The sequence below is a fragment of the Vicia villosa genome, linkage group LG3 (genome assembly GCF_029867415.1).
Source record: "Vicia villosa cultivar HV-30 ecotype Madison, WI linkage group LG3, Vvil1.0, whole genome shotgun sequence".
NCBI classification, from domain to species: domain Eukaryota; kingdom Viridiplantae; phylum Streptophyta; class Magnoliopsida; order Fabales; family Fabaceae; genus Vicia; species Vicia villosa.
Window position 1 is genome coordinate 52140203 of NC_081182.1, and position 15613 is coordinate 52155815.

Genomic DNA, 15613 nt, shown 5'->3' on the forward strand with positions numbered 1-15613 from the left:
ACAATTCCTAGCATATGTTCAGACACAATTCAATACCACTGTTAGAGCTGTGCAGTCTGACTTTGGAGGGGAATTTAGACCCTTCACAGAGTTTCTGAATAGTCTAGGTATAATACACAGACTAACCTGTCCACATACATCTCATCAAAATGGGACTGTAGAAAGGAAACATAGGAGTGTTGTAGAAATGGGGCTAACCCTGCTCTCCCATGCTAATATGCCTGTTTCATTTTGGGATCATAGTTTCTCTTCAGCAGTCTATCTCCTCAACAGGTTACCCACTTCTAATTTCCCTAAATTCAGCTCTCCTTATCAAGCCTTGTTCAACAGATTACCAGACTATCAAAGCCTTAGAGTGTTTGGGTGCTCATGCTTTCCCCATCTCAGACCATACAACAAAAACAAGCTTCAACTTAGAAGCTCTGAATGTACATACTTAGGCATATCACCTCACCATAAAGGTCACAAATGCTTAAGTAAGGAAGGAAAAATTTATGTATCCAAGGATGTTGTGTTCAATGAACACAAATTCCCCTTCTCTGATGTCACCAAAACCAAAGAACAAAGTAACATCAGGGACAACTACAAGTCTCTACCAATACCTGTTGTACAATACCCACACACATAATACAGGACAATGTCCTTCCACAGTACAACATCAAACCGGGCTATCTGATTTTCAACCTAACAGCCCTCCTAGTCAAGTCAATGTCAATTCTGAGCCTTCACCAGAGCCCACACATCAGTCAATGTCTGACCCTGCAGACAATAGGTTGGAAATACTCAATGAATCTTCCAATGATCCAACAAATCCTTCAGATACCAACACAATAATACATAATAACCCTGGTACATAATCTGTACCTGATTCCACATCAAGCTTTATCAATTGCACTCCATCAGATAATTCTCTATCACCATCTATTCACAATACCAGTCCTGAACCTTCTCTTGCCAAAAACATACACCCTATGGTGACTAGAGGAAAAACAGGACATCTTAAACCTAAAGCTTTCTTAGCTCACACTGAGCCAACCACAGTCAAACAGGCCTTAGCTCAACCACACTGGTTTGAAGCCATGAAACTTGAATATAATGCCCTCCTCTCTAACCACACTTGGTCCCTTACCTCTCTTCCTTCCCACAGAAAAGCCATAGGCTGCAAGTGGGTATTCAGAATAAAAGAGAACTCTGATGGCACCCTCAATAAATACAAAGCAAGATTAGTAGCAAAGGGATTTAATCAACAATATGGATTTGACTACCATGAAACTTTCTCCCTTGTTGTTAAGCCAGCTACCATAAAAGTTCTGCTAACCCTGGCCCTAACTCACAAATGGGATATCCAGCAAATAGACATCAACAATGCCTTTCTAAATGGAAGTTTGGAAGAGGAAGTTTACATGGTACAACCACCTGGGTTTGAAAGCAAGGACAAATCTCTTGTTTGCAAACTGAACAAGGCTTTGTATGGGTTGAAACAAGCACCCAGGTCATGGTATGAGAAATTGCACAAGACACTTTTTCACTTTGGTTTCAAAGCCAGTAGATGTGACCATTCCCTGTTCATATATAACCATCAGGGTATTACCTTATATGCTCTTGTTTATGTAGATGACATATTAATAACAGGTGCTTCTTCTACTCTGATTCACAAACTCATTTCTAAGCTTCATGATCAGTTTGCACTCAAAAAGCTAGGGAAACCTGAATATTTTCTTGGAGTTGAAGTCAAGTACCAATCTGATGGATCTGTAATACTTACACAAACAAAATACATCAGGGATTTGCTAAGCAAAGTCAACATGGAAATGTCAAATGGAGTTGCAGCCCCCATGTTCAGCCATTGCAAGCTAAGCAAGTATGGAACAGACACCATGGAAGACCCTCTCTTATACAGGTCAGTTGTAGGAGCCTTGCAGTACATTACATTAACTAGACCTGACATAGCATATTGTGTAAATAAAGCATGTCAATTCATGGCTAATCCTCTTACTAGCCACTGGTCTGCTGTGAAAAGAATTCTCAGATATCTTAGTGGTTCTGCTACCTATGGCCTCAAACTGTCACCTGCCAGTCAAACTCAATTGTTGTCCATTAGAGCTTATAGTGATTCAGACTGGGCTAATGATCCAGATGACAGGCGATCTACATCTGGCTCATGTATTTTCTTAGGACCTAATCTCATCTCATGGAGCTCAAAGAAACAAACTCTTGTTGCTAGGTCCAGTGCAGAGGCAGAATATAGAGCTCTAGCACACACTACTACTGAATTGTTATGGCTGCAGTCTCTCTTAGCTGAGCTAAGAGTCAAATGCCTTTCTCCTACACTTCTATGTGATAATCTTAGTGCAGTGTTGCTTTCTCACAATCCTATCCTACATGCTAGAACAAAGCACATAGAGCTAGATCTTCACTTTGTCAGAGAAAGAGTGATGGAAAACAAACTCAAAATTCAGCATGTCCCTGCTTCTGCTCAGCTGGCTGATATCATGACTAAACCTCTACCTAGTGCAGCTTTTCAAGACTTGAGAAACAAGCCCAAAGTCGTGCTTCTCCCACCACCATGAGCTTGAGGGGGAGTATTAGTGTACATTGGGCTGCAGCCTGTGATACATACTGGGCTATCTTATATTGGGCCTGTGCTACAAGTTTCACTAGCATTACTTTGTATCAATAATGTATGGTGTGTATAGCAAGTAGTATATATAGTTACAACTGTGTTAGCTTGATGTAGATTTTTGTAACAGAAAAACAAGCCTTATCTTTTATGGATGAATGATGGTAAGTGCAGAGCACTGATTCACATCTATTAAATATGTTTAAATATTATTTTAAAAATTGATATTTCTTAATTTTTTTTTAAAAATTGAATTTTATTTATAGAGAATTTGTAACTTTTGGGAGTTAGGTAATATTTTATAACTTTTGTTTTTTGAGAAATTGTAACTTTTGTTTTATTTCCTCAACGTGAATATAAAATAACATGTGCTAAAACATAAATTATTTTATAGTTCAATTAAATTTACAAAAAAGTTAATTTTACAAAATTAATTTTTTTTATTGCAAAACCAAACACATAAGATGATTTGATCAATGTTTCTTATATTTATTAAAGAAAGTGCTTCATATTTTTCACAAATTAAAATATACAATTTTTTTAAATTAATTATTAAACAAATTTTAAATTTTTGTTCAATAGTTAAGTGTGATGGAATGTAATCGGCGTATTTCCACACACTTTGTAATAAATTATTAAATATTTTTGATTTTTTTTCATAATATTTATCTCTTAACTTATTTACAACACTTTCGAAGTATCTTTTTTACAAACTCCACCAACCTTCTTCAACAATAAACTTATTATGCATCATTAAAAAACAAAGTTAATAATTGTTAAAATTTCTTGGGTAAATTATTTCATCTTACGTATTCCTTCTATCGGTTAACGTATATCCAGTATTTTCGATAATCATTCGGAATAGATGATTGTCGATCCAGGATTATTTCAAAAATTTCAAAAAAGAGTTTTTATAAGAAAATTTCAAAAAAGAGTTTTTATAAGAAAATTTTATTTACGATCTATTCACCCCCTTTAGATCGTACCCTATTGTTCAACACAATTATGGTCCAAAGCTCCCTCGCAGGCGAAATATGAAACAATTCATAGTATTTCTTAGTTCACCCAGATGTTTTAAATATCTTCACAAGATAACGATTTTATTGGATATCGTTTGAGATCAAGTGTTGTCATCATCAAAACTAAATAACTACTTAGTTGACTTACAACTTTGCTGTCAGCAAACTTAACCACCTTGGATCACCTTTTCCTACAAGCACATAAATCTATAATAACTAACTAAAATACGACATTAAAATTATCAATTCCTCCGAGATCTTATCATCACCCTTAATTAATAAATCTAAACTCTCCTAGAATAGGGTGACCAACTCTTCCTCTTCAACTCTTTCAATATGGATGCATCGAATGTTGTTGTATCCTCATAGAGGCGTCATCTTCTTCCTCCTGGGATCTGCTCTAGATTTTAAATCCACAACATTCATTTTATGATCATCTAGTTGTTGAGCATGGGTCACGATCATAGTCGTCTTCTTCAACCTCAAGTTGTCCTGATTAGCGTTGTACATGAGTTGGATCAACCTGGACAAACCAAACAAAAAATAATAAAAAATATGGCTTGGTTCGATTAATTCGGAGGATATAGGTTTAAAAACAAAAAAAAAAACTATTAAAAAATGGGTTCTAGGTAAAATTGGACCCGATTAAAAAAACTCCCTTACCTACTAATCAATCATCTATTATAATTTTGACGATTTTGATGAATTTTAACTTAGTTGTTGCAATTTTATTTTCTTGAATATTTACTATTTTAATTAGCCATGACTTTAACTAATTTTGGATGTTTCTCTGTTTTGTTGTTGTTATTTTGATGCTGGTGTGATTTTATGTCATACAACATTAGTTTGTTGCAAGTAATTTATGATGATTTTTATTATTTAATATTATCATTTATTATTTTATGCTGATAAAAAATAGTAAAAATCGGTTACCCAAGTTTTTTTTAAAGAAAATAAGAAAGTGGAGGAATTTTCACTAAAAATATGATGACTCATAACTTAGTTATTTAATAGTAAAAACATGGAAAAAATTGGGTAACCCAATACTCAATCCAACTCAATATGAAAATCATTGAGCTAGACCAAATCGACCCATTGATGCAACGAGTGATTATTTTACCTCACTCAAACTTGAGTAAGTTATATGGTTTGGGTATTGGATTTGGCCAAACTCAACCAGATTGACCCACGTATACCCCTAGTCATGTTTGCATCTCTAGGCAGACTCCTGATTACATTGTACAACCCTCACACGCCCGTTGGTATGCGGGTACTTTATACACATATATAACATTAAGAGGGAGGCTCCCATTGAAGGGATGTCGTCCTACTATTATATTGTACGAGGAATGAGCGTCTATCACAATGTACATTACCTTTATCATCTTAAACTTTTCCTCCAGCCCGGGCATTTTAGGGTGATGTAGTCTTTTACCTGTACCTGTTCGCCAGAAAATAAAATTAGTGAACCTTGGAAATATTTAAGCTCGTTTGGATCTAGGCGGAGCCTCTTGAAGGCCTCCTAGTAGAGAATATATGTAGAACTCCCCTAGTCAAGTAATACTCGCTTGATTTCTCAGTCGTCACACTTGACGGTTATGACCATGTGGTCATTTTCACGAGGATGGATCCTAGAAGTGTCCTTTTGTGAGAGAAGGTGATTTCAGAACTCCATAATTTCTATCAAACCTCAATAAAGGCTGAATAGTGAACCCACCACACTATGATTGGGAGAGCATATCTTGTAATGCCCCAGGCTGCTTTCAGAATGATTGACTGACCCCAAAAACTAACACGAGTCTTTTAAGCATGCTTTGACCTCACTCGCACGCTTTCCGAAAAACTTCCCAGAAGGTCACCCATCCCTAAATTCTCCAAGTCAAGCATGCTTAATTGTGGAGTTCTTATGGAACAGGCTACCGAAAAAAAGATGCGTCTTATTGGTATAGGTAGTACCCATCAATCCTTATAAGCTTTCCTTCAACCATGCAATCCCATACTTGCACGGCCTCATAATAACTCTCACTCCAATGTGGCGACCACCCTTTCCCTCTTCGGCCTCAAGTGTTCCATGCAGTGTAACCACCCCTCGCCTTTTTCGGCCTCAGGTGTTACATATCTCCTGTGAGCGGAGCTACGTTCTCCCCTCATGACGAACCCTTTTGCAATATTTTTAAGAGTATGGCATCTTAGTTTATCCTAGTCTCCTCTTATCTGCTTTCCCTTCTTAGACATGGGGATTCTAAGGGATTCTGCCTTTAAGGTATGGAGCCGCCGGATGACTGTTGGGAGCCATCTTGAACATACTTTTTCAAGTGACCTAGCTAAATGAGCAACCAAATACCTTTTTTTAGCTTCTACATTCCTTTATATGATGATAATTGACCATATGATATTTACACCATCTAATAGGCTCAGGCCCCCTAATGTTAAACTTGGGGGGCGATAGAAGAGAAGTATCATGGGCATGGAGAACTTCACACCATACTTGTTTACAATAAGAATTTAATGATGTAAAGTTCTTCTTAGGCTCCTGCCACTCTTGACAATCACTCTGTATTTGATAGACAAGAATTAATAGCTTCTGTGTTGTTGATGTAACGAATCAGGATTACCAAATGCCCACTTCTTAAAATCTATAGACTTTTTCTGAACTTTTCTCTCCTTGCCCTTGATATAACATTTGGCTTGTGTCACGACTTCTGTCATGGTAGGGGCTGGTTAATGGGTGAGGGAATTATTAAAGTGTCAGACCCTCAATCCATTCTAGAAAGCTTCTACAAACATCTCCTAGTTTATGTTAATGACCTTGATAGTAGCCTCAATGAATCGATCAAGATACTCCCTTAAAGATTCTAATAATCCCTAAATAGGCTGGTGGATGACGCCTTCCTCTATCTTCTCGCACGAAAAAAATTGACGGATCAACTTCTTCACTAGGTCCTGATAACTAGTGATTATAAATAAGGAAAGTTCATATACCACACACTAGGGCACCCATGAAGGTGTTGGAAAGAGTTTTCATCTTAAAGATTATTAGGCTATGATGATTTCCATCTGTATGTTAAAGTAAACCACATGCTCTTAGGGACCATTTCCTCCATCATACTTTGTGAGTGAATTGAACCTTTCTGGTACAAGGGCTCCCAAATCTTATCAGATAGAGGTTCGAGATAAAAAAATTGGTCTCCTCAAAAAGACCTTTCTCCTGCCGTTCCTACTAGAGGTTAATGACATTATCCCCCAAAATATGGTTGTGGCAATGTAAATTGTGTATAGCGGCATACATCTATATTATGACCTCATGGTCGCTGCCAAAGCTGCAGTCGGTTGAAGTAGGTGCTCATTTGTTTACCAAACTAGAGAGGATGGTGAATGCGGGAAGTGTGTTGGTAATTAATTATGAGGGTGGCTCAAGTCAGTTTTATCGGGGTCCATCCACAATGGGCATGAATTGTACTTTCTAAAAAAGTACAATGAGGGAAAACCCCTAATAGTGTATGGTTTCATGAGATTTAGGGTTTATGCAGTGCTAATATCTCACCCATGTAAGGAAAATGGATAGCTAGTGTATGCATTTTTTAAGGAATTTTGTGATCCATTTCCCCTTCTATATAAAGGGTATACATAAGAGACTCATTGGGCCTGAATCAGAGACCAAGAGGAGTGGTTTCCCCTTATTTCAATCAAAGGTGTAGGAGTGGGAAGACTTGGTTCTTCATGAAATTATGGAGGAGGTGGTTCCTTTCCTTGACTAATTTTGCGCGTGCCACATCATTTGAACCACTAGATGGTTTGGTCAAGGCGTCTAGGCCCAATAAGGTGACCAACTTTTGGTGCTTTCCTAATATTGTGGTCACTATCCTTGGCTTAGGTCTTTTGCACTATTCCTTCCCAAACCCAGTAAGATCATCCCAATTCAATAGTCGTCATGTAATTGAGTAATGAGAGAAGATATTTCTTGTTGAAGATAGGAAGAGATATGAGTTACTATAACAATTCACATATAATGAGTTACGATGTCTTTGAATGAGTTGAGATTAAGTTATAGAGTTTCACATCAACCTTATTAGTCCCTTGTATTCCATACAAGGCTTGAAGTTGGTGGAGGTTCCGTGATATATTTAACTCTTATGACCGCAACTGTGGAGCAGGCAAAAGTCATTTTAATGTTTGGCCTTGGGATTGCTGCTAAGAGGGTGTGGTGGTTGGAGAAGTCACTAAAACCATACCATCTTTCCTAGTAGTGGTGAAATGTGGATCTTTACGCGTGAAAATGAGGATTGGTGCGACGACGTTGGCTGCAGAATTGGGTTGCGATGAGCGAGTAAACAGGTTGCTTTGTAAGCTACAGTTGCCAAGGGTATGGAAATTAATGGTGATCAAATCAATAAACAAAAACGGTTGTAATGATGCAAGAAAAGAAATCTAAGAAGTCTGAAGTATAATTTCGTGAGAATCAAGAAAAGTTTTCCACACACGTCGTCACTATTTTGATATGGAACAAGAAATTGGGTGTGAGTTATGAAGTGCACCGTGGTAAGTCTCTGATACGATGGTAGGAGTCCCCAGTAGATGGAGATGGGGATGTACCTAGAAGGTAAACACTCAAGGGCAAAGTTAGTGAATCCAAGAAAAGGAATTTACAAATGTGTAATGAATCATACTTTCGTGTGAATACATTGCCTAGTACTTAAAGAGAGCATACTTGTTTGTCCATCTGATGCACACTTTAGATTGACCTTTGTATTGAACCAATGTTACTAGATTATTTGATATGTTCGGAACAATTTCTATATAAATTTTAAAACTCCAATTTCTTTAATTGAATACTAGTAGTTTTATTCAAATAAAATGAATTTTTATCAAAATATTACATGGCTTTTTTATCTTAAAAAATCTTTTAAAATTTTAATTGAATAGTTCACCTTATCTTCAATCAAGTTTTTGTTTCCTTATGACGAATATACTTATGAGTTATGGGTAATCAATTAAAAGATAGACACTAAAGTGGTAACATTAGAACTAAGGGGGCTGCAAAATATAAAACTCATTTTCTCTTACATAACTTTATCCTATTAAAATAGGATAATATTATTAAAGTGTTTGACTTTTAATATCCAATTTCAATACTATTGATTAGAATTTAGAGCTATGAAAAAGAGGCTACCCGCCCTAAAATAGTCGGTCCTAACGGATTTCAAACATCATTAAATAAAAACTTTGATATTATAAATTTTGGGTTATTTAGCCTAAGTAAACAATTTACTTATCAGTTTAATTTATATGCACTGAAAGTGTAAAATCATTTTACACTGTTACTCAATAGAAAATTACAAAAGTGCCTTGTTATTAAAAGAATTTTTAATTTAAAGTGTGATTTATAAGATTGTGATTGGTTGACAGTGTAAAATAATTTTACACGGTGAGTGTATGAATTTTTTTCTCTTTATTTATTATTTTTTAAGAAAATAATTAAATGAAATCTTATAATATTTATTATATAAGATATATCACTTTAATTGAATATAAATTTCAAATGGTAAGATAATAAAAAAAATCTAACCTAACACAATTTAATAAAAATACAAGAAAATCATAAAGTAGAATTAAAGTGTACGATGGATTGAGTTGAGAGTATCAATAATCAACTAAATTTAAAGGTATTAGTGATTCACCTTTTATTTTTTTCAATGTTCTAGAATTTTAGTTTAATATTTTAACTTATTTATTATATTTCAATTTTAGTAATATGAATATTTTAGTAAATAAAACTTAATTTATTCTTATAATTAATATTATTAAACATTATCTAAAAGTGTTTGAATTGAATTCATGTAAAAAAGTAAATTTACTGTGGATATGTACGGTTATCCAATAAAAAGCAAACCTTCTGTCGTATCATTAAAAAGGTAATATAATAGAATACCGCTGTGATTGGTTGACAAATAGTCTGTCATATCACTAAAATGATGATGTAACAGAGTACATGATTGTGATTGGTTAACGGTGTAAAATTTGCATCATCTATGCCAAAAATTAATGATTATTAAATGTAAATTCAATCCTACTCCTCTCTGACCAAACCTAACGCAATGCATAACAACTAACAAGTTGTGCTTACGTTAATAAAAAAATACAAACACTTTTCTTTCATTTCTTTGTTTATTCATTACTGAATCCAATTGAGTCTCTCTTCACTCTTGAACAAAAACAAAAGTCACAAACATCGAATGTGACAAACAGATCAGAGAAACACTATTGACAAACTTGATACAGCAACAACATCAAGTTATGGAAGCTTCCTCAAATCATGAGGTACTTTTTTTTTTTTTTGAATTTTTTTCGTTCAAGTTCTTAATTTTTGTATATACATTTTTTGGTTCAGTTGTATATAATTGTAGTAAATAGTTACTAGCTTTGTTGTTTTCAATTTTCAAATTGTATTATGATTTAGCATTAGTACATTACATTGATTGATTAATTCTTTGCTTGTGTGATGCATTCACAGACACAGAAATCTGGATGGAAGAAGTTCTTGCCATATATTGGTCCTGGTTTTCTTGTTTCCTTGGCTTACCTTGATCCTGGAAACAGTAAGTATATTATTTTTTTTTGAAATCTCTTTCTCTCTAATTGATTCTCTTATGTTTGTGCTTATTGGTTTTTGTTTGTTATTTTTAAAATTTAGTGGAAACTGATTTGCAAGCCGGAGCTAACCACGGATATGAGGTAAAACAATCTCAACTAGTCTGAAAGAGTATTAAAAAGAAGGTTTAGGATTTGTTCGATCATGCCGCTAACGAATTCCTTCTCCTATCAAATTTACCTCTAACATTTGAATTTGATATTTTGTTGATGATGTATTCAGCTGCTGTGGTTGGTCCTTATTGGACTCATATTTGCCCTTATAATTCAGTCATTGGCTGCAAACCTCGGCGTAACCACGGGTGAGTACTTACAAAACCTAAAGTTGGATTTATAAAACCTTAGTCAATCATCAATTTATTAGTCCTGCAATACATCAGCTATGTAGGTACGGTTTTTTTAATCATTGTTATTTGAATTTGACAGGCAAGCACCTTTCAGAAGTATGTAAAATTGAGTATCCATTATTTGTGAAGTATTGCTTATGGTTATTAGCAGAAGTTGCTGTCATAGCAGCTGACATACCTGAAGGTACCAATTTGTTTTTCTGTTATTCGACCGTCTTTTTTGGGTCATTTTCAATCAAAATCATTCAATTTAACAATAAACAAAATGATAGACTTTGTAATATTGTTATTAATTTTATCTAAACTTGATTATGGCAGTGATTGGGACAGCTTTTGCACTTAATATACTATTCAGCATCCCATTGTGGGCTGGAGTTCTGTTGACTGGCTGCAGCACTCTCTTGCTTTTGAGTCTGCAGAGGTTTGGGGTAATTTAGCTTTTTGCAGCAATTATTAATATGAACTATTATAAAATATATACGAATAAGATATCAAGATCAAATGATGATATGTTAATCTTCTGTCATGGAAATGGTTTGCAAGTTTTTTAAACTGAAGAATTTGAATTTGTCCTCAAATTAGATTTGACTCTCGGCCAAACTTTACTTACCTCTCATTAGAACTGCAGTAAAATGCAACCTCAATCCCAGCCGTGTTGAAGTTTCAAAACCATAAAAAGCTATTATGTCGCGGTCTAGATCACAGTTGCAAATTTTTATTTCAAACCCTGTCTTGTCATGTCATGGCTTCCTACCGGAATACATTTTGAATTCCAATAATTTTATGATGTAGTTAGTCTGTTTATCATTGAAAATGGATGGGATGATGTTCCTTCATTGTCCCCTAAAATTTGTGTAGTTTTAAATGATGAGAAAAAAATGTGACTCAAGAGAGTGCAAATTCAATTTAAAAAATATTCTCTTCCCTCTTAAAGATTATATATGTACCTTTTTTTGAACAGGTGAGGAAGTTGGAACTACTGATAACACTCCTCGTATTTGTAATGGCGGCATGTTTCTTTGCTGAAATGAGCTATGTAAATCCTCCAGCTTCTGGTGTACTTAAGGGAATGTTTGTGCCTAAACTCTCCGGTGAAGGAGCCGTAGGCGACGCTATTGCTCTTTTGGGTGCCCTTATTATGCCGTATTCTTTCTCGTCCCTTATAACTTGTCCATTAATTTACCAATAGCTTATATTATACACTAATTGCGTAAATGTTTATGGATCTAAAATTCTGCTTTGAACAAAAATGCAGGCACAATCTTTTCCTCCATTCTGCTCTGGTGCTATCTAGAAAAGTACCTAGTTCTGGGAAAGGCATCAATGTAAGCCACTAAAAAAATTAAGAAATCTAACCATGGCTAAAAAATGGGACACCTTAAACTATATTCAATTTTGTGTATGTAGGCATTGGTAAATCTTGTGGCTAATTTACATTACTCATTGAAACCTATCTACTTGATTGTGCAGGATGCATGTAGATATTTTCTCTATGAGAGTGGATTCGCCCTGTTCGTTGCGTTTTTAATCAATGTTGCAATGATTTCTGTGTCGGGCACAGTTTGCTCCGCCAATGACCTTTCTAGCGACAATGTTGAACACTGCAATGATCTTACCCTTAATTCCGCTTCTTTTCTTCTCAAGGTTTCTAATTTAATTCACTAATAGTGTATAATAAGTTGCTATAGTCAAAACATGATATTTACGTCTAATCCTAACTAATTTTGACGTCCATTAAACTTACCTAGAATGTGTTGGGACGATCGAGCTCAACCATTTATGCCATAGCACTGCTTGCCTCAGGACAAAGTTCTACCATTACAGGAACCTACGCTGGGCAGTACATTATGCAGGTAATTTAGAAGTATCTTAAAAGTATTTAATAAAAGGTGTTTTCATGAAGGATCTATTGAATTTAGATTGTTGTTTGGTTGGTTTTGTAGGGTTTTTTGAACATAAGGATGAAAAGGTGGAAAAGGAATTTGATGACTAGGTGCATTGCCATAGGCCCTAGTCTTGTTGTTGCCATCGTTGGCGGTTCTTCTGGCTCTAGTCGGCTTATCATCATCGCATCGGTTTGTAAACTCTAGATTTTGTCATTCTTTGCTTCATTAATACATTTACAGAAGCTGCATTCAATTTAAGTACAAGCCACTGATTAAAAATTGTTTTGCAGATGATACTTTCTTTTGAACTTCCATTTGCTTTAATTCCGCTCCTTAAATTTAGCAGTAGCAGTACCAAGATGGGACTTCACAAGAATTCAATGATTGTAAGTTGTCCTTTCCATCCTCTTTATGTATTCTAAGAAAATATTTGAGAAATTCATAGTTAAAGATTGACAAATTATGATACAATCTATACGCAGATCATAACTATCTCATGGATATTAGGCGCTGGGATCATTGGTATCAATATTTACTACCTCAGTACTGCCTTTGTGAAGTGGCTAATTCATAGTAATCTACCAAAGGTGGCAAATGTGTTCATTGGTATTATAGTGTTTCCTCTAATGGCAATTTATATTGTCTCGGTTATCTACCTTACCTTCAGAAAAGACACCGTTCAGATAGTTATGGAGACGAAGAATGATACAGCAATGCAAAACCAAATAGAAAAGGGAGTTTTGGATCATGATCAGTTAGAATTGAGCCATGTTCCCTATAGAGAAGACTTAGCTGATATCCCACTTCCGCAATAAAGAACTAAATGCATTTCACACCAAGAAGAGATATTGTATGAAAACTAGAAAAGTGTAGTGAACAGTGACTGTTTGATGATTACTAGTTCTCAAATTGATATTGAAAAAGATAAGTTGAAATGATCTTACAGTTATTAGTGTTATTTGAGTAATAGCTCCTCTATTAGTTGAAACTAGATTCTGCATCTTAGTTTCTTTATTCTTCCTCATCTACCTAATACTTATATTAGACAAAAAGGTCTCATAATTATAAACTAGAAGTTAACACAAAAATTTTGGACTCAATTTAGTGAAGGTTTTATCATGCAGAATTCAAAAGAATAGAAAAACATGACAGAAAGCAGAACTAAAGCTCTACTGTTACCTTCTTGTACTTTCCGCTGTACTTTCCGCAAGAACAATAACTTGATGTTAAAATGCTTAGTTCTTCCATGAAATGTACATTGTGAAGAAATTTTGTGAGTTTGTACTGTGATTCTAATTAGCCACATAAGATGGTTCTTATGTCTAATACCTTGATCTGGTCTAACCCGAGGCTATTAAGAGCATGGCACAAAGCAATCCCTTCAAAAGTATGTGTATTAGTGTGGAAGCTTAAGCATAATAAGTTGGCCAGAAAAGACAACTTATATCAAAGAGATGTCCTGGAAAATAATCACGTTGGTTGTGTGAGTGAGCGTGGAGGGGAAGAAACGACGACTCGCTTATTCTATGAATGTTTGGTATTCTCAAGAGTTTTGTATGAGATTTGTCGTCAGACATGGCATGATCACACCATTTCAGATAGACATTTTGACGCATTTTGATCAATTTGAAAAATTATTCGGCAAAGGCAGATCCCTGACAAAGTGGATGAGTGTTATGTTTGTATAGTTATTGCAGAAAATATTATACTTGTAGTATTAGAAGTGACTTATATATTTGTTCTATTTTTCTGCTTAATGTTATAATTATATTGTTCTATTGTTGCTTGCAGTTAAAGAACATATATGCCAAACTGCACCATAGAAGACATGACTACTATAAACATGCACTTTACATGCCGGTGTTGTAATTTTTTTTTTTTTGTGTAAGCAAGATGGTATTAATAGGAGAACTATAAACATGCACTTTACATGCCGGTGTTGTAATTATATTTATATATATGTGAGTATATTTTTCTTTTTACACATTAATAATTCAAGGACAATTTTATGGCTTAAGCCATGCCAATAATCATCACCCAAGCTAATTATATATTATAGTTTTGTTTTCATATTTACTAATCAACAAAGCTTTCCGAAATAGTTGGATTGATGTGTCACATAATTATAAAAACAACAACCACTTTGCCATATGGACCGATTTATCCCTGTGTTTTTGTTTTTGAAAATGACTCTCAAAAACAACATTAGGATATGTTTATAAAATTAATCATGTATAAGATCTTTCAAAAACTTGCTCATATTGTGTGATCTAAAGTTCATAACAAGCTCCAATAGGACAAGGAATTGTGAGATATAAGGTGCACAACGAGCTCCAACAGAGCAAGGAGTTTGAGGCTAAACGAGTCAATTCATTAGACAATACCATCACGTCAGCCACACAGCGAGGTCAAGGAAGTCAATGCCATTCATGCATCGTTAGCCATATTTATTTGAAAATTTGTGGTGTCACATGCAAGTATACATGTATGTTTTAAGTAACAAGTGATAAAACAGTAAGGATGTCGAATTCACAGGAAGTGGAAAGTAACTTAGCTTAATTTTGCAAGAATTATCTTTTGTAAATAAGCATGATCAAGATAAAAATAATGTATGACTGTCACATGTTCCATTGAGTAGCAAACAAGATGTTTAAAATGGTAATGAGTTCAATAATAGAGAGCATGTCAGGAAATGATCCATTAATATAACTTTGTCATATATGTATGCATGATATGCTGTGACGTGTCAGGAAAGGTCAGAAACCGATCTAAAGGTGTATCTCTGCAACATCAAAATCATATATGTTAGGGTAAGGAGACAAATCTCTAAGCGTCACTTGTAACCCTAAAACATGTATGAGTTTATTGTGAAAGTCCTTTATGATTGTAGCCACTTATCTCTAAGAAGATAATCTAGTGAATATCTCCATCTTACTATTTTCAACCACTTTTATCATGAAATCCGCTTGTTGTTGGATCTCTCACAACAATAAACTTGTTTCTTTTTTCAAGTTGATCAATCAAAGAACCATACTAGACTTTATGCCCTCATACGCAATCCACATAATATTCTGATAGATCAGCAACACATCA

General features: G+C 34.8%; 1 protein-coding gene across 1 annotated transcript; it reads left to right on the plus strand.

Moving 5' to 3' along the window:
- Window positions 1-9756: 9756 nt before the first annotated feature.
- On the plus strand, window positions 9757-13508 carry LOC131661408 (metal transporter Nramp6.1-like). Its single transcript, XM_058930946.1, has 13 exons — window positions 9757-9957; window positions 10151-10235; window positions 10331-10371; window positions 10511-10589; window positions 10714-10818; window positions 10953-11062; window positions 11596-11777; window positions 11890-11959; window positions 12105-12278; window positions 12383-12487; window positions 12578-12709; window positions 12811-12906; window positions 13003-13508. Exons 1-13 carry the CDS (start codon window positions 9934-9936, stop codon window positions 13333-13335), a joined length of 1536 nt encoding a protein of 511 aa, XP_058786929.1. The 5' UTR covers window positions 9757-9933; the 3' UTR covers window positions 13336-13508.
- The last annotated feature ends 2105 nt before the right edge of the window (window positions 13509-15613 follow it).